Here is a 24305-nt window from a genome sequence, read left to right as displayed (position 1 = left end):
TAACGAATATATCTTTCAATACATTTCAAAAAATTTAATAAATAATTTGATTAAAATTTTAAAATTCCTCTTATTCTTATTTTAAACATTCTATATTTTATTTTAAAAAATATATCAACATTATTTTATTTATTTTAATAAATACTACCTAATTATATAATATCATTAAAATTAAAATAATTAATATTCACTTGATCATATATCTCATGACCTTTGGTTCATCAAGGCTACCACCTTATTTAAGCAGAAAGTTTAATAGTTACGCCCTATGGATATATCAAATGATTGAATGAGCAATACATCGATGTCAATTCAGTAAGTTACGAATTCGATTATTACCCTACGTAAAGGCCAAAAATTCAATTTACAATTTACCTCCCTTGATATAATAGAAGATCCCTTGATATAATAGAAGATGCAAACACAAGAACAATCATTTTAAATTTGATGGTTGAATAATCTTGTTAAATATAGATTTAATTTAACCTGAATAAGAAAATTACAAACTTAATGTCAGCCGCTAGTAGTTCATTCTAACATAAAGTGGGGACTCATTGAAAGGTCAAAGAGTCTCCTTGAATTCTTATTTGTTTGGGGGTTCCCATGTATATATACTTGGACAGTTAAAATATACATTATTTTGGCAAGATTAAAAAGGAAAAAGAAAAAGAAAAAAAAGGAAAAGGATTACAACAAACAAACAACATAAACAAAAGGATTTTACATCTATCTTGCCCGTCAAAACTGCTGCATCAATCACCCTCGGTCACCTAAAGAGGGTGCACAGTTATTTCCAGCAACCTAGTTCAACCACTAAACAGCCTTCTTTGGGGCTTGAGATTGCTTGCTCTGCGCACCCTGTAAGAATGAATACAAGAGCATATCACAAGGGTACGAGACTGAATATCAGTTCCAACAGAAAAGAAACATCAATTTGAGCCGAAAGCTCTTTCATGAGTATATATGTTACACCAAAGCAACATTTTTGGGGGATGCACAACCAATCACAGGCTTAGCTTAACCACATTCCATTTGCCCCACTAGACAGGTAAAAGTTCCCTGTTGTTGCAGCCGGTGATCACTACTGCACATGTGAACCAACCCAACAAACAAAAGGAGGACATTCTCAAAGCAGGTACATCTTCGAGAATTATTAACCAATTCCTCGTCAGTTTCAGTTCATTCAATATGAATTCTTCAAAAGATCACCTCAATTGGACCAATGGATAGTCAATGATTTTTTTTTTGTTTCTACATTCAAATTGCATTTGTATTATATTTCTATAGTTCTTTCCAGATTGGTGAACTGACCATGGTATTAAAAATAATAAGCACAGTACGAATGCAAGGAACTAATGACACAAGTGCACTCACAGTGCCAAAGGATGGTTTGATCACCACATGGCCAATTAATCGCAAGAGTTCTACATGTATTGCAGGTTATAATTACTTCGGTGATGTGCTGGCCATCAGTATCATTTTTAATTTTGTGAACTAGTAGTAGTGGGGCCTGTCACAAGAATTACATAAGCTAATCTTTCATTTTTGCCTTGATATAGCAGCACTAGTCTTACTGTTCCCAGAAAATAAACAAAACAGTGCATTGTCGTGACAAAAACAGCTCAGATATCTAAGCAAGAAACAGATTTTGTTACTTTTATTCACTGCATTAGATTAAGACACATCCTTGAATTTTCTAAACCATTGATATAATCGGATGTTGCATTTTCAGCTTCAATTATTTTCTTATAGCTGGTTTACAATCATGATGAATCATCTGCCATCTAGTTGACAGCCGAACATCATCAATCGTTTGATGCATTGACTTTTGTGCTCACTTTGGAAAGGAAGCATAACATGTCAGAATTTTGGTAACATGCGCAAGACTCTTCAGTTTGCATTAGAAACAATAGGAATGCCACAAGTAGTTGAAAATGAACAAAATAAATTCTGGTAACCATCTTATAAACCCAGAAAAAAAAGAAAACAAGAAGTTTCTGGTAACTTACAGGTTTTTGACCAGTCAACTTCCGATTTGATGGGGCCCGCACAACAGTGGCGGCTGCAGCGGCGGCGGCAACACGTATCCTATTATAGTTATGCAATAATATTCAAGCAAGCACTTAGATGGAGAGAACACAACACCCAGCAAAGACCGATGATAATTACCTCTTATGCACATCAACATATACATCCGTTTCATCCAGAATTTCTTCCTGCAATGATAAACAGCAAGATGAAAGACTACTGAGGGCAAGACAGATCTAGAAAACAAATGAAGGAAAACATTTCTTCATAAACTTGTAAAACAGAGTATCACACTAATCAAATTCAATTGAAGGTCTTGGCCAAGCAGAAGTTGGGACAATGGCAAGCATCAAGTTGAGTTATTGAAATATCTTTAAGCACATCAATTAGAAATCTGGAACAAGAGAATACTTGCAGAAGTTCTTCAAAAACATCCTCTAGCGTAATAATGCCAATTACTTCTCCTTCCCCATCTTCATAATCGTCAAGGTGGGTCAAGTTGTTTGGTGAGGTAGCATTTTGTTGATCAAAATTTTGCCTTTTTGTGGGCACTGCAATTGCCAGCTTATCAACATCAAAAAGAACACTATTTGCATTTTCATGCAGCTTGGGTAACAATGGAGTAGTTAATTGGGAATTCCAGTTGATGCTGTTATTTTCTTCATCTTTATGTCTTCCGACAACAGGTTGAAAATTCTTGCTTTTATCTTCAACTTTCACCACAGCAGCCATATGACTGCTTCCCTTCTGAAATTCATTGAGGATATCATACAAAGGCATATCTGCTGGAACCCTGAAATATTCAACCATTATAATGATAATCTGGAACTAAATCTGACAAAAAGAAAAACAAAGGACAAATTAGCATACCTAGGAATTCTTCGGATGGAAACCGAACTTACTGGAGTCTCTGTTTCTGCTCGTACAGTAAGAAGACTTTTCACCTATCTCCCCCCAACCCACCAAATTAAAAGAAAATAGCATAAAGTACTAAGAAGTATCATGAGGGGAAAATAAAGAATAATCACTGACGATCTTTGAGTTTCTGGACCAACCAGTAAGAGTCCAACGATGTTAGTCGGATTGCCTGAATAGACAGGAACACGACTATGACCATGTGCAAGAATTTTCCCAACTGCTTCCCTGCATAATAAGATGTAAGAAAACCTTTGAGAGAGTCTAAATAATGAAGATTTAATAGTTATGATGATAAATCAAGTTATGATGAGGTGGTCAAACAAAAAAGTAGAATTTAACCTAGAGACCAAACTAACTCCGCCTGTGGATCCCATTTACAGTTGTCCCAAGTCCAAATAAAGAAAGGTTGCGCTAGACAGTCAACAACTAACAAAAAACTCATCACATCAAACATCAATATTGTTTGGTTATTGCTGGAAATATGCTCAAGAGAGATTTGTCCTTGATCCTAGAATATTCTAGGATCTGAGTTTTATGTAAATAATATGTAAATATAGTAAGTCAAGGATGTAGTTTAGGATGCTGTCAATATTTAGATTATTTCCTTCCTCTTTTTGTTCATAATCCTCTCCTTAAAAGAGGATGCTGTTCTTGCTCATTTCAATCAATGAAGACAAATTGTCTTTGGTTATTTCTAATATGGTATCAGAGATGGATTAAATCCCAGCCATCAACTCCGTATGAGGCTCTTTGCGCAACCGTCTACACCTTCTCTATTGGCCTCTCGATTGGTTGCTGATGCCCGGATTCGGCAATTCCAAGCCTTCGCCAAGCCTGAATCTGCTGGTCGCGGCCACCCAAGGTCATCTTCTCTCTTGCGACCTCTCTACCATGACCAGCGTTCGCTTCCGAACGGTGACACCCACTCCGATTGGGTCCGCTGTGTTCGCTTCAGCCACTGCCGATTGCTCGCGACTTCTCTACCTTAACCAGTTTCAGTCACTGTTGCTGCACAGCACAGCATAGTCGCACGTAGCAGCCACCATAGCCACTGGAAAGCACTGCCGCAACTGTTTCTTCTGCACAACGCGGCGGCCACAGTCGTTCACAACATTACTGTTGCAACTGCTTATGCAGAGAGCCACGACCGCCTTCTGCTTGCTGGCACCTTACATTGACAGTAACTAATTTTGCAGCCATCTCCCAGATCTTGGTAACCTTGCTTGCTTCATTTCCTTCTTGTTTTTTCCTCTTCCAGCGTGTAAGTTATGTCGGAAGTCACTTCCGAAACATCCTTAAATCCTACCGCTGCTATCCAAACAAAATATCCAGCGACCTAGCCAAACCATTCAAGTACCCATTCTGTCCAAATCACCACCATTCGTTTAAATGGTGATAATTTTCTTCGCTGGTCTCAATCTGTTCGGATGTATATTCGCGGGCAAGGAAAAATTGGCTACATTACTGGCGACAAAAAGGAACCTACAGTGGATGATCCAGCACACTCTGTTTGGGATGCTGAAAACTCTATGGTCATGACATGGCTGGTTAATTCCATGGATGAAGATATCAGTTCTAATTATATGTGTTATCCTACTGCAAGGAGTTGTGGGATAATGTAAATCAGATGTACTCTAACCTAGGTAACCAATCTCAAGTTTTTGAGTTAACTTTGAAGCTGGGAGAGATTCAGCAAGGAGACGATTCTATTACTAAATACTTCCATTCCTTGAAGAGATTGTGGCAAGATCTTGACCTCTTCAACACTTATGAGTGGAAATCTACTGAAGATTGCAACCACCACAAGAAAATGGTTGAAGATGGCCGTATTTACAAGTTTCTTGCTGGCCTTAATATTGAGTTCGATGAGGTCCAAGGGAGGATTATTGGCCGATCCCCCCTATCTCCCATTGGTGAAGTATTTGCTGAGATTAGAAGAGAAGAAAGCCGAAGAAGTGTAATGCTCGGCAAAAAAACTGCTGGTGAGTCCATTGAAAATCCTGCCTTGTTTACTGATACAGCTACCTACAAGGCTGCACATTACCAACATAGAAGCAGTGAGCGGCCTCGGGTCTGGTGTGACCATTGCAACAAGCCACACCATACTCGTGAGACTTGCTGAAAAATTCATGGCAAACCTGCCAATTGGAAGAGCAACAAGCAAGGAGACAAGAGCAGTAAGCATGGGGTCCCTACTGCGAATGAGGTTGACACAGGTCCCTTCAACAAAGAGCAGATTGATCAACTCTTAAAGCTGTTACAATCCAGTTCCTCATCTGGTATTCCTAGTGTTTCCTTGGCACACACAGGTAGAAAACCTAAAGCTCTTTCTTGCCTACATTCCTCTCCATGGGTTATTGATTCCGGAGCCTCCGATCATATGACTAGTTCTCCTTATTTATTTAATACCTATTCTCCTAGCTCTGGAAATGAAAAAATCAGAATTGCCGATGGTAATTTTTCATCTATTGTAGGAAAAGGTCTTATTCAACTAACCGAAAAAATTAATCTCCATTCTGTTCTTCATGTTCCTAACTTGGCCTGCAATCTTTTGTCTGTTAGTAAACTTTGCAAAGACTCTAACTGTCGTGTTACTTTCTTTGAATCCTATTGTGAATTTCAGGACCAAAACTTGGGAACGATGATTGAGCGTGCTAGGATGATTGAAGGTCTTTACTACTTTGATGAAAAGTCTTCTGGTAATAAAAAGGCTCAAGGCTTTAGTAGTACTAGTTCAATTTCTGTTCAAGACACAATTATGCTATGGCATCTTAGACTATGACATCCTAGTTTTACCTATATGAAACGTTTATTTTCTGAATTATTTAAAAAAATGGATTGTTCTTCTTTTCAATGTGAAAGTTGCATCTTGGCAAAAAATCATCGTTCTACATATTTACCAAAGCCCTACCAAACATCCAAACATTTTTATATAATTCATAGTGATGTTTGGGGCCCATCTAAAATTTCTACTCTATCTGGAAAAAAATGGTATGTTACCTTTATAGACGATCATACTCGTTTGTGTTGGGTTTATTTGATGCACAAAAAATCTGAAGTGGAAACTTTATTCAAAAACTTTTACACTATGATTGAAAACCAATTTCAAACCAAAATTGGCATTTTACACTCTGACAATGGCATCGAGTATTTCAATGAGCACTTGAGGGATTTTTTGAAAACCAAAGGTATTCACCACCAAACTACTTGTCGGTATACTCCTCAACAAAATGGCATTGCTGAACGTAAAAATCAACATTTACTCGAAGTAGCACGTGCCATCATGTTTTCTATGCATGTTTCAAAATTTTTATGGGGCGAAGCTGTTTTAACGGCGTCCTATTTGATAAATAGGATGCCTACTAAAGTATTAAAGTACCAAACCCCCCTTGAGTGCCTCAAAGACATTTTTCCCAACACTAGATTACATTCGGATCTTCCCATCAAAATTTTTGAATGCACTGTGTATGTTCATATACCTACTCAATTTCGCTCAAAACTTGATCCTAGGGCTGTCAAATGTGTTTTCTTAGGTTATACCTCTCATAAAAAAGGCTATAAGTGTTATGATCCTCTCACAAAAAAGACTCACGTGAGTATAGATGTCTCATTTGTTGAAAACAAACCCTATTTTACCAAAAATTCCCTTCAGGAGGAGAACCATGAAGCTGAAGACAATTTTTGGGATGTTTCTGTCTCCCTTCCAAATGCAATTTGTCCTACTCAGGAATCACATGTTTCTGATAATGGTCACCTAGGAGATTTTGGTTCTTTGATGCCAAGTAAAGGGATTTCTCGGGCAAGGGGAGAATTACTACAAACTGATCATAATGATTTAAATTCTGAGCTTCAGGTTTATACCAGGAAGAGATTTCATCAAAAGAACAAAGACTTGAATGTCAATTCTGCACAAAACCAGTCTGAAAACCTGATAAATGGCACTGTAAGTTCAAGAACTCCCACTTCAACTTCTAGTCCACCTCCCTCTGCTTTACCTTATAGTTCCAAAATTGATTCTTCAACTATTTCCAATCATTTACCTACTATTTCTGATCTTGATATTCCTATAGCAATTAGGAAAGGTGCCAGGAGTTGCACTAAATATCCTTTTGCTAAATACCTCTCCTATCACAGATTATCTAAGAATCATAAGGCTTTCACATTTAGGATTTCACACTTGTTTGTGCCAAGGAATATACAGGAAGCTTTGGATGATCCAAACTGGAAATTAGCAGTTATAGAGGAGATGAATGCTCTAAGGAGAAGTGGTACTTGGGAGATAGTTAACTCACTCAGAGACAAAAAAATAGTAAGGTGTAAATAGGTGTTTACAATAAAATGTAAGGCTGACGGGAGTGTTGACAGGTACAAAGCCAGACTGGTGGCTAAAGGCTTCACCCAGACTTATGGGATTGATTATCAGGAGACCTTTGCTCCTGTGGCAAAAATAAACTCTATCAGAGTTCTGTTGTCTCTTGCAGTAAATTCAGATTGGCCTCTACACCAACTTGATGTCAAAAATGCGTTTCTTAACGGTGATCTTGAAGAGGAGGTCTTTATGAGTTTACCTCCTGGATTTGAAAATAAACTTGGGAGTAACAAAGTATGTAGACTGAAGAAATCCTTATATGGTCTCAAACAGTCTCCAAGAGCATGGTTCGAACGCTTTGGAAAGGCAGTTACCAGTTATGGCTTCCTTCAAAGTCAGGCAGATCACACTATATTTTATAAACACTCAAAGGATGGTAAAGTTGCAATTTTGATTGTTTATGTTGATGACATTATTTTAACTGGTAATAATGAGACAGAGTTAGCATTCCTCAAGCAGAAACTTGCAAATGAGTTCCAAATCAAAGACCTGGGAATCCTAAAATACTTCCTTGGAATGGAGTTTGCAAGATCCAAAGAAGGCATCTTTGTCAATCAGAGAAAATATGTTCTTGACCTTCTTGGAGAAACAGGATTACTCAGCTACAAGGTGTCAGAAACTCCCATTGAGCCTAATGTGAAACTATATGCTGTCAAAGCTGAAGAAGTAAAGGACATGGAACATGTAATACCCCGAGAGTCCAGAGAAGTTAGAATATATCGAGAATAGTGTAAGAAAGGAAACAATACCAGCTGGATACCTTTTGAGCTGAATGTTGGCAAAGAACTCCCAAGTTAAGCGTGCTTGACCTGGGGTAATCCAGGGATGGGTGACCCCCCTAGGAAGTTCGTGTAGGCCCATCAGGATAAGTTGTTCCGAATCTTCCTATCGCCCGAACGGGATGTTACAGGTGGGTATCAGAGCTGACCCCCGAGCCTCTGAGTGCGGTGGTGGGGCAAACCTCAGCGAGGAGGCTGAGTCCCGAGGGGGGCGTGAGGCCCCTATGGGGGGTGCGTGTAGGCACCTTAGGCGAATCCCACATCGGCCATGCAAGGGGGGAGAGATCTGGGACCGGTTGTAAGGTCGCATGACGAGGACATCATGTGCTTAAGGGGGGAGAATGTAATACCCCGAGAGCCCAGAGAGATTAGTATATATCAAGGATAGTGTAAAAAATGAAACAACACTAGCTGGATACCTTTTGAGCTGAATGTTGGCACAGAACTCCCAAGTTAAACGTGCTTGACCTGGGGTAATCCAGGGATGGGTGACCCCCCTGGGAAGTTCGCATAGGCCCATCAGGGTAAGTTGTTTCAATTCTTCCTATCGCTCGAACGGGATGTTACAAATGGTATCAGAGCCAACCCCCAAGCCTCTGAGCGCGGTGGTGGGGCAAACCTCAGCGAGGAGGCTGAGTCCCGAGGGGGGTGCGAGGCCCCTATGGGGGGTGCATGTAGGCACCTTAGGCGAATCCCACATCGGCCATGCACGGGGGGAGATCTGGGACCGGTTGTAAGGTCGCATGACGAGGACGTCATGTGCTTAAGGGGGGGAGAATGTAATACCCCGAGAGTCCAGAGAAGTTAGAATATATCGAGGATAGTGTAAGAAAGGAAACAACACCAACTGGATATCTTTTGGGCTGAATGTTGGCAAAGAACTCCCAAGTTAAGCGTGCTTGACCTGGGGTAATCCAGGGATGAGTGACCCCCCTGGGAAGTTCGTGTAGGCCCATCAGGATAAGTTGTTCCGGATCTTCCTATCGCTCGAACGGGATGTTACAGAACAATATCAAAGACTTGTGGGCAGATTAATCTACTTGTCTCATACGCGACCTGACATTGTTTTTGCAGTGAGTGTGGTGAGTCAATTTATGCACTCACCAAGGCCAGAACATTTTGAAGCAGTCTACAGAATCCTAAGATATCTGAAAGGTTCTCCTGGAAGAGACTTACTATTCAAGAAACATGGCCATCTACAAGTTGAGATCTACACTGATGCAGATTGGGTAGGAAGTGTTAATGATAGGAGATCTACTTCAGGCTATTGTTCGTATGTTGGGGAAAACCTTGTCACCTGGCGAAGCAAAAAACAAAATGTTGTGGCTAGAAGTAGTGCAGAAGCAGAATTCAGAGTTGTTGCTCATGGAATCTATGAGGGGATGTGGATCAAAAGGATACTTGAAGAGCTGAAATTTCCTCAATCAAAACCTATAAAAGTCTATTGTGACAACAAGGCTGCCATCTCTATTGCTCATAATCCGGTATTGCATGATCGTACGAAACATATAGAAGTGGACAAACATTTCATCAAGGAGAAGCTCGATGCTGGAATAATATGCATGCCATATCTTCCAACAACTGAACAAATTGCTGATGTTCTAACTAAGGGTCTTCATAAGAAGCAATTTGATAAACTTATTGGCAAGCTAGCTATGGAAGACATCTACAAGCCAGCTTGAGGGGGAGTGCTGGAAATATGCTAAAATCAAGAGAGATTTGTCCTTGATCCTAGAATATTCTAGGATCTGAGTTTTATGTAAATAATATGTAAATATAGTAAGTCAAGGATGTAGTTTAGGATGCTGTCAATATTTAGATTATTTCCTTCCTCTTTTTGTTCATAATCCTCTCCTTAAAAGAGGATGTTGTTCTTGCTCATTTCAATCAATGAAGACAAATTGTCTTTGGTTATTTCTAAGAGTTATGTAAGAATCAATAGAGACTTCTGTGAGGAGAGTGGATTGAATGGAACAACTCTTTAGCAAAAAAGGTAAAGAACCAAGAAAAACTTGGTAAGAAACTCTTAAGAATAATATGAGTTATAAAAGGCCAGCCTTAAAAACAGAAATGACCATGGATAGAAATGATTGGCAAACTAAACTTCATGTAGTCAACTTGATATGTTAAGAAAAAGGGAGGGGGGGACCAAACTAATGGGCCTACAGAGTTTACTAGACTTGCATAAACATACCCAGATTTTACCACATGGATGTCATAGCACCATCCAAAATACTAAATTGGCATGAAAATGTTCTATACCTAGGGGGGGAAAAAACATTATTTTCTTTGATCCTTCAGCAAGATTTCATGAAGTTTCTCCAAATTTTTGCCTCAATAAAGTCAAACTATTCTAGTGGTGTCTGATGATTAAAGTAAAACAAATTCAAATGTTAGAAAAAGAAAGTTTCACCAAGTAAAGCTGCCCAAAAAACATTTTGGTTTCCTTTCCATGTACTTCAAGAAATTCAAGGCAATATCTTTAGTTAGTATTTTTTTCCCTTTTGTATGCCCACAGTGGGAAGCCTCATGCACTAAGGATGTCCCTCTTTTCCTTTCCTATTCACAAAGATTCTAAAGGACATATTGAAAAAGGGTGGAAGTACTTATATCAGAGTTAAAAAAAAAAAACAGGTTTGACTTTGTGGGATCAAAGTGGTTTCCTGCAAACATGGGATTCGTTGATCTTTTCCTTCCCCCAATAAAGAAGAACGTCTGTGGATCATATTCAAATAATTTTTACAACTTTACTTTCCCTTTTCTGTTGTAAGCAGCATGCTATATATGCTAAGTGAATTTATTAAACATGTGGGTTTGCACTGTGTACAGATGCAAGTGCTGGCATGTGCTTGGTTGTTACAGCCATCTGTCAGGACACAACACACAAACTGGATACACATTCTACATGCATATAATAAGTAATTTGGGCTTTAGCCACCTAAAGGGAAGAAATCAGAAGGGTTCCACTGGTGAGTACAGCAGAAGCTGATGCCAAAAACACTATTCAACCATAAACGGTAGCCACTTAAATGTAGGGAGACAAAACAAAAACAAAAGGTTGCATAAACATTAAGAAGAAAGACTAAGCCAAAGTAGTTAAAACAGACTCACCAGTCCAATTTTGAATTGACATCTAAGGAAAATGTTGATTCAATAGGTGTCATAGCCTCCTCTGCAGTCTGAACATAATTCATGAAACTTCAGTCCTATGGTCCTTCAATTTAGAAAAGACAATCAAAAAGCACATGCAGATATTGATAAACTTACCAGGATTTCCTAAGACTATCAATTTGGAGATGCCTTATAAATAAAAGTGGTGTATATTACTGCCACAGAGCCTAACTGAAGCAGAGTGCTTATGAAGCATTAACAAAAAAGTAGCAAGTAATAGTTGAATGCATTTTTTTAATAAATGAATTTAGATTTTAGCAACATGGAAATGTTATACCTCTTTTTTGGGACAAGTTCAAATTGTTACAAACTACAAAGTGAAACACTTCAGAAAATATTTAAATTTTAACAAGAACTCTATTTGATGATTCAATTTTTTTTTCATGAAATATACAGCCCGTTCAACTTTCAATTCTTTATCAGAGGGAATTCCTCCTTCTCAAAAGCAAATTTCTGAATTTGCAGCCATTTCTATCCTGATAAAGCAGATGCCGCTAATGATATTTGTTGGGGGAAAATCCAGAATCCTTGTGTCAAGAGAAAAAGAGGACACAAAATTCTTAACATGGTTCATTCTCTCAATTGGCCTAAAACATACTTTGAGAAGTCTATTTATTGAAATCAATATGTGTATTGAAAATAATACTTTCCGATGATACACCCACTAGTTTTGAGAACAATGTATAGGCAGAAGAAAGCACAAATTAAGGAAGCTATTCACTACACAATCTCTAAACTAGGAAATGATTGAAAAGAGGAATCAAATTATGAAAGGAAATACTACAAAAGGAAACACAAGTAAGCCTCCTGATTTGATTTGTTTTTGTCAATCTTCTAACACTCCCCCTCAAACTAGTGAATAGATATCTATCATTCCCAATTTGCTAACATTTGACTCTTTGTTGGAACATTGTGCAAGGTGAATGTCCTATTGTCAATTTCTGACTAGATAAAGTTTCTGTCAATCCTCACATACTTCATCTTGTCATGTTGAATAGGATTATGAACTCTTATATTCAGCCTCAACATTACTTCTTACAACCATTATTTGTTTCTTGTTTCTCCAAATCACCACATTTCCCCATACTTTTGTCTCTTCAACTAAACTTGCCCATTCTGCATTTGCATAGCACTTAACACCCCATTAGTCATTTTTCCTAAATCGTAAACCCTTCCCCAAAGTACTCTTTAGGTAGCGAAGAATTTGACTCACTGCTTCTAAATGTCTTTTTGCAGGAGTATGCATGAATTGACTTACCATATTGACGTTGTAAGTAATATCAGGTCTGGTGAGAGATAAGTAGATCAGTTTCCCCACAAGATGTCGATATCTCTCTTTTTCAACTGGTGGATCCTCTTCGGTAATATTGTGCTTCCAATCTTGGTATAAGGGGGTCCCTGCAAGTTTGCATCCCAGCTTCCATGTCTCCTTCATTAGATCCAAGGTGTACTTCCTTTGGGAAATAAATATGCCCTTCTTAGTCCTAGCAATTTCCATTCCAAGAAAGTATTGTAGGTGCCCAAGGTCTTTTACTTTAAATTCTACCTGTAATTGATCTTTGCGTTTGATAATTTCTTGTGTCATCTTAAGTAATCACCATATCATCTATATAAACTATAAGCATAGTCATTTTCTCATCCTTAGACTTTTTTACAAAGAGAATATGGTCAGCCTAATTTTGAGTGTAACCTAATTGCTTCATAGTTATGCTGAATCGAATAAAACCACACTCTAGGGGATTTTGCTTCAGTCCATGCAAAGATTTTCTCAATTTACACACCATGCCTACTCTGTCCTCTTCGAACCCGAGAAGGGGTTTCATATATACCTCTTCTTCCAAATTTTCATTTAGGAATGCATTTTTTACATCCATCTAGTGTAAATCCCAGTCCAAATTGGCAGCAAAAGAAATAAGGACTCTAATAGAATTCAACTTGGCAACAGGAGCAAACGTTTCCTCGTAGTCTATACCATAGGTCTGAGTGTATCCCTATGCAACTAGTATTGCCTTGTATATGTCTATATTTCCATTGGCATAGGTCTGATGTAAAGATCCACTCACACCCCCACAGCCTTCTTTCCTTCGGGTAGAGGAACAATATCCCAAGTCTTATTCTTATTAAATGCTGGCATTTCCTCCATTACAGTTGCCTTCCACTTTTGATCCTAAAGAGCTTCATACACATTGTTATGAATCTCCACACGATCTAATTTTGAGGTGAATGCCCGGAACTTTGGGACAGCTTAGAGTAAGTAAGATAGTTGGATATGGGGTACTGGGTGCAGGACCTTACTTCTTTCCTTAGGGCAATTGGCATATCAAGATCATCAACCGTACACTTACCTTCCCCAAATTGTGTGTCTTCCATTGGATTTGGCTCCAGGTCCAGTGGTTTGCTTTGCTAAGGAACTCATGGTCTTCTAGAGTAGACTAAAAGCTCCTCTTGAGATGTTTTTTCAGCTTCTCCCCCCTTGACCAATCACCAACCTGGGTTCAAGTTCAAATTGTTGGACAGAGAGGTCTTGGGGTGTGGGATTAGAAAGTGAAAGAGAGACTGGAAGGGAAATAGATGGTCTTCAGTTGAGATCTCCCCCTGAAGAAAAGCATTGGGGAAGAAGAGTTGGTTTTCCAGAAAGGTGGTTTAATAGGAAATGTAGAAGTGTCTGGAAGTAGGGGAGTAGCACTTGTACCTTTTTTGAGTAGGAGGGTAGCCAAAAAAGATGCATTTATAAGCCTTGGAATCAAGTTTTCCTCGAGTAGGGCTGGGATTATGGACAAAGACCGTGCACCCAAAAATTTTGGGCGGAAGGGAATCAAGGAGTTGAATATAAGGAAACTCTTGGCTTAAACAACAGAGGGGAGTTTGAGAATGAAGGGTTTTGGAAGGACACGATTGATAAAATAGGTAGCAATGAGAACAGCTTCCCCCCAAAATTGGTTTGGAACATTGGTAGTGAACATGAGGGAGCAGGCAACTTCAAGAATATGACGATTTTTCCGCTTAGCAATACCATTTTGTTAAGGAGTATGTGACGGGAGCTTTGAAGAAGAATACCATGTTCAACAAGGTAATCATTGAATTCATGGGAGAAATACTCCTTGCCATTGTTAAGAGCAAAGAATTTGAATAGATGACTGAAATAAATTGGTGACAAGTTTATGAAACTGCTTGAAAATAGTGTTGGTTTCGAGTTTTTCTTTCAAAAGATAAATCCAACACACACGACTATGGTCATTTATGAAAGTAATGAACCATCGAGATCCAGTAATATTTGGCACACGAGCTAGCCCCCAAATGTCATTGTGAATGAGATGAAATGGGTTTGGATGCTTGATAAGAGTGGCTTGGATGATGTTTGCAAGATTGTTTAACAAAAATACAATGCTCACAATTGAAAGAAGAAACATCTTTATTGAGAAATATATCTAGGTATAAGTACTTCAAATAATTAAAATTGGGATGACCAAGATGATTATGCCAAAGGAAAACATTTGAATTGGAAACACTAGACAAGGAGAATTTTTTGAGTAGACCCAATCTTGAAGGAGAAGTAGAGAAAGTAGAGGCCATTTTGCTCCTCAGCATTGCCAATTATCATCCACGTAGACAAATCCTGAAATTCACAATGAGTAGGAAAAAGGGTTATCACATAGTTTTAATCTTTAGTTAACTTACTGATAGAAATGAGATTATATCGAAAACTTGGAACATGAAGGACAGATTCTAGCATTAACCCGAATAAGTTCAGATTTCCAATTCCAACAACAATCGAAGAGCTTCCATCAGCCACAGTAAAAATTACTGTGGATAACCCAGTCATGTGGTCAAATAAGTTCAGATTTCCTATCTATATGAAGAGAAGATGGTGGATGACCCAATCATGTAGTCGAATGCCCTTGAATCAACAATCCATTCACTGTTATTTACCTGTTTTGACAAAAAGGATGACTAGTGTTACCTCATTTGCTCATCAATGAAAGGGGTTGTAGCCGTCTTTTTTTATTTGTAGTGGACTCTGCTACATGTGCAGCAGCATTTTGCTCTCGTTGACTTCCGAGTTTCCAATCTACAAGTTTCCCATGAAGGTGCCAATAGGTCTTTTTGATATGATAGGGCTTGTGACAGTGTTCACACCAAGGTTTGTTCTCTTTAGGGCATTAGGATAGGGAGTAGTTGCTCACATCTCCTCGATATGTGACAAGGGTAGATCCAAATTGGGTCTCTTCCCCCATCAGATTTATGTCCAACATCACCTTCCTTTGGCTTTCTTCCCTCCTTACCCTGGCAAATGCTTCCTCAATTGAAGGTAATGGTTTTATCCAAAGAATAAGCCCTCTAACTTCATCCAGTTCTTTGTTAAGCCCCTGAAGGAAATCAAACACTCTTTCTTTTTCCAACATTTGGTTATACAAAATACCATTATCGGAACACTTCCATTTAATTGTGTAGAATAAATCCATTTATTGCCACAACTCAATTAAAATGTTGAAGTATTCGGTAACTGACCTATTTCCTTACCAAGTGTTAGGGAGGGCAGAACAAATTTCGAAGCATTGGGCAAAATTTTGGAGATTGGAGTACATTTCTTGAACTGTTGTCCAGATCTCATGGGTTGTGCTATAGAACAGGCACGTCTTCCCGAATTTCAATTCCATGGAGTTGACCAGGCACACCATGACAATGAAATTTTCAGCCTCCCACATCTTATATGCCAGATCAATCGCAAATGGAGTAGCAGTTTCACCTGTCAAGTAACCCATCTTCCCCTTCCCTTTGATTACTAGAAGAATCGATTGAAACGACTCACGAAAGTTCAACCCATTGAATTTGTGTTGGGTGATTTGAATGGAGAGATAAAAGTCGGAGGTTTGAAGGCTTGGAACCAATTGAACAAAGCTCATTGGGATGGCTGGATTAGGGTTGGGGATGTGATTGGAGTAGGTATCCACAAACTCCAGATTGGTCAGCAAAGGAGGGATGTCCGCCATGAGGCCAAATCGGGTTTTCATTCGACGGTGGACGGCTGGCCTGGTCGGCTTGGTTGCAGCAGCGTTGCTGGCAGCAACAGAAGCTAGTGGTGGAGTCTGGGGTTGGTCGCAGCGGCATCTGGGGTTGGTTGCAGTGGCATTGCTTGCTGCTACAGCTGCTAGGGTTGGTTGCAGCTACAAGATCTAAGGTTGGTGGCAACGGCTAGCCAGGGCACAACTAAGACTGGTTGTAATGGCTGGCCTGATACTAGAACCTGGACAACAATGGAGGATTGAAACCTGGACGGCTAGGGTTTGATGCCATGCTCTGATACCATGAAATCAATATATATATTGAAAATAATACTTTCCGATGATACAACCATTAGTGTTTAGAACAATATATAGGCAGAAGAAAGCACAAATTAAGGAAGCTATTGACTACACAATCTCTAAACTAGGAAATGATTGATGAGAGGAATCAAACTATGAAAGGAAATACTACAAAAGGAAACACAGGTAATCCTCCCAATCTGATTTGTTTCTATCAATCTTCCAACTTTTATGGGCAACACCTTTTGAGTTTTCCCATTTCTACCTGGATTTTTTTTTTCCATTCCTGCTTGAATTGGTTTTCAATTCCCATATGATTTGGGACTTAAGGAGTCATCTAACAATATTCATAAACTGCAAAATTGAATACACAAATTCCAGAAAAAGATGCAATGAAAGTAAATAAATGGTCCCTCCAAAATGATCCTTAATAGCATACAAACCTTTTCAGTTAAATCAAGTGCTCCACTTATGATAGTAGTCTCGTCATGTGTGAGTTCACCCCCTTTACCAGCCTAAGATGGGTAAAAAAGAGTATCAAACTGAGGGAAGTTGGAAGAGCCAATAGAAGGAAATAAAAATTTAGGATTCAAAGACTCCTAGCACAAGGTTATGCACAGTTCTTGTTATAAGATCGTTGCCATCTCTTCAGATCAGAATACTATAAACCCGAGCCCCACCCAAAAAAAATGATGTTTTGATTCGCATAATTATAAAATTTAAGCACCTGTAAGCAAGTGCTCTGTCATGCAAACATCAGTTCAAGGTGCGTTACCTCTTGACCATGGATAGAGACAAGGGCTTTCAGTTGAGCTCGCCTAAATAAAACATTATTATGCCCCAGTACAGCGTCTAGAACCTGGAAAGCAAGTCAAGTTAAAAGTACAATAGTCACTTATAACTAGAGCTTTCCACACAAAAATATTTAGTTCCAACCACTATAAGGAGGTCCACAAATGTTCGTGCACAATTCCACAGGCATGTGAATGCACATGCCAGAGACTTACTGAAAGTAAACAAAAGATAATTTAGAGACAAAGCATCTCCATAGGTAGAATACCTGATCATATTGTCTTCCCCATGCTAATGTTGCAAACAATTTTTTGATAACTTCATTTGATTTTTGAGTAACATCTTAAGTAAGCAGTTCAAAAAACTAGGGCTTGTTTGTCCACAACTATTTGAGGACATGTAACTCCAATAAAACTGTATACAAGAAGCTGCAGGCACATATATGCCTTGGCTAAGAGGATTATTGTGTATTACAATTGCAAATTATAATACCTACATATTATGGGGCAATGGTGTAGAGGGCAGCCTGGCATGTGACAAAATTAATTAAATAATCACATGCCACTATAATTAACAGCCATAGGCCTGTAACGGAAACAGACTCTCAGATTAAAATTACCTTCCCAATGGGGTAAGCAATCGGATAGCAAATGATCATCAGAATGTGAACCAGCCACACAAAATTTGCACCCATGGCAAGGCCATATCTTGAGCATACAGCTTGTGGAATGATCTGAACAATATTCAGTTGCCAGGTTAGTAATAATTAATAATACATTTATGGTTACAAAAGGTGTAAGCAATTACTTAGAAAAATGGAAAACAAAATGTACCTCGCCAAATGCAAGAACAAAAGTTACAGATAGCACAACAGCAACAAAGGGATGGAAAATTTTATCCAGATATATAGGAAGAGCCTGCAGGAAATATTTATCAGGAAAAGAAATTAACAACTTATAGTATGTGGCCAACCAAAATGGAAACAGACATGTTTTACCAATCGCACTCCCAATCCTGTGTATTTTCCTGTCTAGCCCAATGATTTAATTTGTCTATTTGAATTTGGTATTCAAATGTATAGCCCAATGATTTCATTTGTTTGTGTGGGAAGGTAAAAGGTGATTAAAGGGTGATTCTTTAAAGTTGGTTTCCAATAACTAGCGGATACAGCTATACTTGATGAGATGATTTATCCTTACCTCTAAATATGGATTCCTAGTTTTGCTTGTGCTGTATCATAGGCAAAAGCCCATTAAAAGACCAAAAAAACTCAAAAGCCCAAAATAACTTTTTGGACTAAAAGGTGTAAATTTCCCCGTACACACGAGGGGGTCCCACACAACGCATAAATTAGATAACTCTAACATTCGAAAATCCCTCTAAATATTTCAAGAAAATGATAAGCAATTATCCATAAAGAATTTTAATTTTAAAAAATTTTTGGAATATAGGAATAAACATCATCCATAAGAATTCTAATCGTAATGGGTTCCAAAGTGTAAGAATCTTAATCCTAACAGGTTTCAGAATGCCAAAATAGATGCTATCTGTAAGAATCTTAATCCCAGAGTAATTGGGATTACTCTATACTCCTTTATAAATAAATAGACACTCATTCCAGAAAAGGTACATCTCTGATATGAGTGTAAATATTGTTCTCGAGTTTTCAACATCTACATTGTCTGACTTAAGCATCAGAGTAGTATTTGAACAAGGACCTCCCCGTGCCTTCTAACTGTTTCTTTCCTTACAGACCCAGCCAGCTTGACGACAACATTTCTAATCAAATAAATTTATTGTTGTATCTTGGCAACATCAATTGGCATCGTCTGTGGGAAACGTCCAAAAAGCCTAAGAATTCTACAATGGCTCTCACACAATCTAAAGCTGCAAGAAGCCTAATCAAATCAATTGGAAAAGAAGACATTACACGAAATAAGTAAGAGGCAAACAATACAACAAGATTCTGAATTCGAGAGGCTACAAATCCGCAAATCGACTATACAATATACACCACTCTTGAGGAAAGGAATAAGAAATTAGAAGTAGCAATCAAGGAGAAGAACAGAGGTTGAAGTGACCACAAGCAACCGGCAGCGAACTCGGCCATAACGGAAGAAGCTAGGGACAATGGTCGCAACAAGCAGTGATGGTGGCATAGCACAACCACAGGAAGTTGATAGCGAACATGACCACAGCGAAAGCAAGCTATAGCGAACAACGGATAAGAAGAAGAAGAAGAAGCGGCTGGCGGCAGTTGTGCAGGACCATTCAATGGCTCGACAACCTTCTCAGAGAACGAAGACAACGGCCTCGTATTCTGCTTCTTCATTGATTACCTCTGTATCTATCTATTTCGTTTTCTTCTTCATCTCGAACTCTCTAATTTCAATTTTTGATGCTCTCAATTCTTGAGATCAAACCGGTTTGGTGCTCCAGCTGAGGGTAATTGCGATTGCTTCGCTTTTATTTCTCTACTCCATGCTAGGTCTCTTGATGCACTTCAAGAATTCAATCTTGCTGCCTTCATCGATCCTCAATTTACTATGTCTATTCGCCTTTTTGGAGGAATTCCTTTTGTTTTACCTTCAGAGAAAGGACACGAGCAGAATTGAGAATCGATACTTCAATCTCTTGCTTGTTCTCATAGGGACTCATGTGTGTTCAACGATTCTCAAATTGAAAACCCCCAAATCAAGATTTTCGAGGTTGGCCCATGGAATTGGGTTGATTTAGTATGGGATGTGGCTTGATCAAATGGGCTTTTTCGTTTTTCTCTAACGCAATGATGCATGGCTATTCTTTACACAAGAATAGCAGAGGGAATTATATGGTGATGTGTAAGGGGCATGCCGAATATCACCAAGGCCGAGCAATTGGTGACGCTTCAGTTTAATTGTCATCTTGCTTTGCATGTAGTTTTCATCGTCGGGGCACATTCAATTATCTATATAAAGACTGGAATTGAAGGTGATTTAATGCAGTATAGGACTCTTGGGGCTGAAATACACCAGTTGGATGGCCAGGCTCGGTTCACTTTGGATTATGACGATGTAAATGAGGATGGTATTAGGGAAGAAGGAAATCTGGAAGACCAGAGGGCTCTTCTAGTGGGGCCCAATCTAATACTGTTACTTCCATGGGCAGTGGGCTTAATAAAAATTTTAGCCAAGCATCTCAACATGGGTCAACTTTAAAAAATTATGGGCCATTCCCAACCTCTGTTATCGGCTCGGACATTGGCGGGATTATTAATTTGAATGGGGGCCCAATTCATCAAGCTTCTTGGGCTCAAATTATTGGCAAGTCTACTCCAAGGGTTCATTAGAAATTAAAATACTTTCCCCTTATGATTACAAACTATGGAATCTCACATGAAACTAGCACGGATTTTTGGAAAAACACTCTGGTGGGATATTTTATGGAAAAACGCTTGCTATTTTTGACGGTTTAGAACCTAGCAATGTGTCTATGGAAAAAATACGGCCTTCTACAAGTCCACTCAATTCCGACAAGCATATTCGATGGTCAATAACGTCGACAAATGAAAGACTCGCCTCGAATACACATGGCTAAATTATTGTTGAATAAACCGTTAAGATATTTAGGGGTCAATAACGTCGACAGACAAAAGATTTGCCTCGAACACACACGGAATGATGAAGATTGTTAAGATGTCTGGGGTCAATAACGTTGACAAATGAAATACTTGCCCCAAACACATGTGGCTAAATTATTGTTAAATAAACCATTAAGATGTTCAGGAGTCAATAACCTCAACAGACGAAAGACTCGCCCCGAACACACGCAGAATGACGAAGACCATTAAGATGTTCAGGGGTCAATAACATCAACGAACAAAAGACTCGCCCCAAACACATATGACTAAATTATTGTTAAACAAACTATTAAGATGTTTGGGAGTCACTTGTGTCGGCAAACGAAGGACTCACCCTGAACACACGCGGAATGACGAAGACCATTAAGATGTTTAGGGGTCAATAACATCGACAAACGAAAAACTCGCCCCAAACACATGTGACTAAATTATATTTATTGTTAAACAAACCATTAAGATGTTCGGGAGTCACTTGCGTCGACGAACGAAAGACTCGCCCCAAACACACGTGGATGATGAAAAGACAATTAAGATGTCCGGGGGTCAATAACGTCGACGTAAAAAAGACTTGCCTCGAACATACACGACAAAACTACTCATGAAAAACTATTAGATGTTCGAGGGTCACCTGGGTCGACGGATGAAGGACTTCCCCAAACACACGCAGGTGTTGAAGACCCGTTAAGATGTTTGGGGGTCACTTGCGTTGACAAACGAAGGACTCGCCTCCAACACACACGAACGTTGAAAATCGTTAAGATGTTCAGGGGTCACTTGCGTTGACGAACGAAAGACTTGCCCCAAACACACAAGGATGTTTAAGACCCATTTAAATGTTCAGGGGTCACTAGCGTCGACAAACAAAGGACTCGCCTCGAACACACGCTAAATGACGAATACCTATTACGATGTTTAGGGGTCACTTGCATCGATGGACAAAGGACTCACCCCAAATACATGTAGATGTTAAAAAACCAAAGCGCAAACGTGCGAGAACAGTTTAACAACTGAAGTGCAAAGACGCAAGAACGATTCAAAAATTCAAATCACGAAGGCAAGAGAACGGTTCAAAAACCAAAGCGCGAAGGCACGAGAACGATTCAAAAAACCGAAAATGCAAGAGTGCGAGAATAATCTAAGATCAACAACAATCGTCAAAATGAAAGAGAAATAAGAGCATGCCATGACATAGCCTACTCTTATATCCAAGAAATTCGGATAAAAGAGTGGAGAGCAATTGTTGTGTCATAGGCAAAAGCCCATTAAAAGACCAAAAAGGCCCAAAAGTCCAAAATAACTTTTTGGCCTAAAATGTACAAATTTTCGTGTACATCAAGGGGGTTCCACACAACGCACAAACTAGATAACTCCGACATTCGAAAATCCCTTCAAATATTCTAAGAAAATGATAAGCAGTTATTCATAAAAAAATTTAATTCTGAAAGGATTTCAGAATATTGGGATAAACATCATCACAAAAATCCCCAACCTAAGGGGTTCCAAAATGTAAGAATCATAATCTTAACGGGTTCTAAAATGTAATAATCATAATCCTAACAGGTTTCAAAATGCCAAGACAGATGTTATCGATAAGAATCTAATCCCGGATGAATTAGGATTACTCCATACTCTTCTATAAATAAGTAAGCACTCATTCCAAAAAAGGTACGTATCTAATACGAGTGCAAATACTCTTATTGGGCTTTCAGCATCTACAATGTTTGATTTAAGCATTGGAGTGTTTGCACAATAACCTCCCTGCGTCCTCTAACTATTTCTTTACTTACAAATTTAGGCAATTTGACAATGACGTTTCCAATCAAATAAATTTATTGTTGTATATTGGCTACAACAACTTATAAATAAAGCATGTCATTCCATTAAAGACACACACAAGTGCTCACAAGTACAACCAGGAAACTTCTTTTGCTTGCTTTCAGGACTCCGACTCCAACTCCAACCGAATTGAAACCCAAACGGAACCTGGCAAGGCAGCAGAAAGAGAACCAAGAGAAGCAGAAATGCCCGGAATGTAACTAGATGCCCTAAGGGAAAGATAGATAGAGTAACAAAATGTATAGCCCTACCCCGGAGAAAATAAAAGGGCTTGACTTCAATATTCCTTTCTTCCTGCGCTTGGGGTAGACCCTATTCCCGCCTATAAGACCTACACAGCTTTTTCAGCTTAATCAACCATGCAAGGAGGTATGATATATACAGTTTCTATTTGATTTTGCATTGTTCTTCCACATCATATTTTCTAACATGATGTCCCAAGAAGGGAATTACACATGTTATGTTGGTGTTTAACAGCACTTGCATAATTCTAATTGCAGCAATGCACAGCTCCAGGCTAACACCGAGAAAATAGAGGTCGTCAACCAGCATATTTTACAAGGATTGACTCAAGTGAGTTAGAACTTTCGCTTCTCCATAAATGCACTGAAACGTAAAAGCCAGAACAAACGAGCCGTTACTTGAAGGCAAAGGAGCTCGGATAAGTACTTACCTCCATTGCACAAGCATTGCACAAAAGCAAAGTCACGAGAAGCTGGTGCTGCTTCTGGACAACCGGCATGATAACAGCTGATGAATACAAACAAACAGAAAGTCAAAATTCGATGCACGTACACTAAAACCCATATCTATCAACAACTCTATTCACAAATTATAGCTTCGAAAGCCTCCACGCTCTCATCATTTTTTTTGCTAATTAATAATCCCAACTCTATCATCTTTCACCCTTCCAAGAATCAACATCCACTTTCTGTTAAATTTTTAGGACCTGCTTGCTTCTTCTCCGTGCATGTGCCGCTACGTTGAAGAATCTCGAGCTCGACCAGACCGAGCGACATCAAGCCCAGGGTGAGGCCAGACATTATGCCTGCGAAGAGAACGAGGAGGCAGGAGACTCCGGCGTAGACGAACCACCACAGCGTCCCGAATTGGTAGTCTTGGGGCTCGATTACAATGGAACCGGTGACGGTCCCGGTCCCGGTCCCGGCTAGGGCACTCTCCCACCGCATCGGCTCTGCCGGTTACCACCGCTTTGTGAGACAGCTGGTGATGAACCGAGTCGAAAGATAAAGTAGTAATTTCCAGTTCCACGGGACGAACCTGCTTACGCCATAAATACATTTAACAAATATTTTAAAATTTATCATAAATTTTATACATAATTTTTAACAATTAATAAAATTTATCATTAATTTTATATATATATATATATATATCACATTAATTGTCAAAATATTTCCATTAAATAATATAAATGTCCATCGCAGTTTGCACGCACATCAAGCTACCTTGATTTCAAATTTCAAATC

General features: G+C 39.0%; 1 protein-coding gene across 1 annotated transcript; it reads right to left on the bottom strand.

The window, feature by feature from the left end:
* Nucleotides 1-641: 641 nt before the first annotated feature.
* Nucleotides 642-24055, bottom strand: LOC127814079 (DUF21 domain-containing protein At4g14240-like). The gene is made up of 13 exons (XM_052355317.1): nt 23765-24055; nt 23489-23565; nt 18194-18277; nt 17980-18093; nt 17344-17427; nt 17012-17083; nt 11206-11273; nt 3084-3171; nt 2899-2972; nt 2440-2821; nt 2170-2216; nt 2010-2088; nt 642-858 (listed from the first exon to the last, which is right to left on the bottom strand). Exons 1-13 carry the CDS (start codon nt 24003-24005, stop codon nt 814-816), a joined length of 1455 nt encoding a protein of 484 aa, XP_052211277.1. The 5' UTR covers nt 24006-24055; the 3' UTR covers nt 642-813.
* Between the last annotated feature and the right edge of the window lie 250 nt (nt 24056-24305).

This window comes from Diospyros lotus, chromosome 12, assembly GCF_014633365.1.
Source record: "Diospyros lotus cultivar Yz01 chromosome 12, ASM1463336v1, whole genome shotgun sequence".
Classification (NCBI taxonomy): domain Eukaryota; kingdom Viridiplantae; phylum Streptophyta; class Magnoliopsida; order Ericales; family Ebenaceae; genus Diospyros; species Diospyros lotus.
This window is presented reverse-complemented; position numbering and strand designations above follow the sequence as displayed.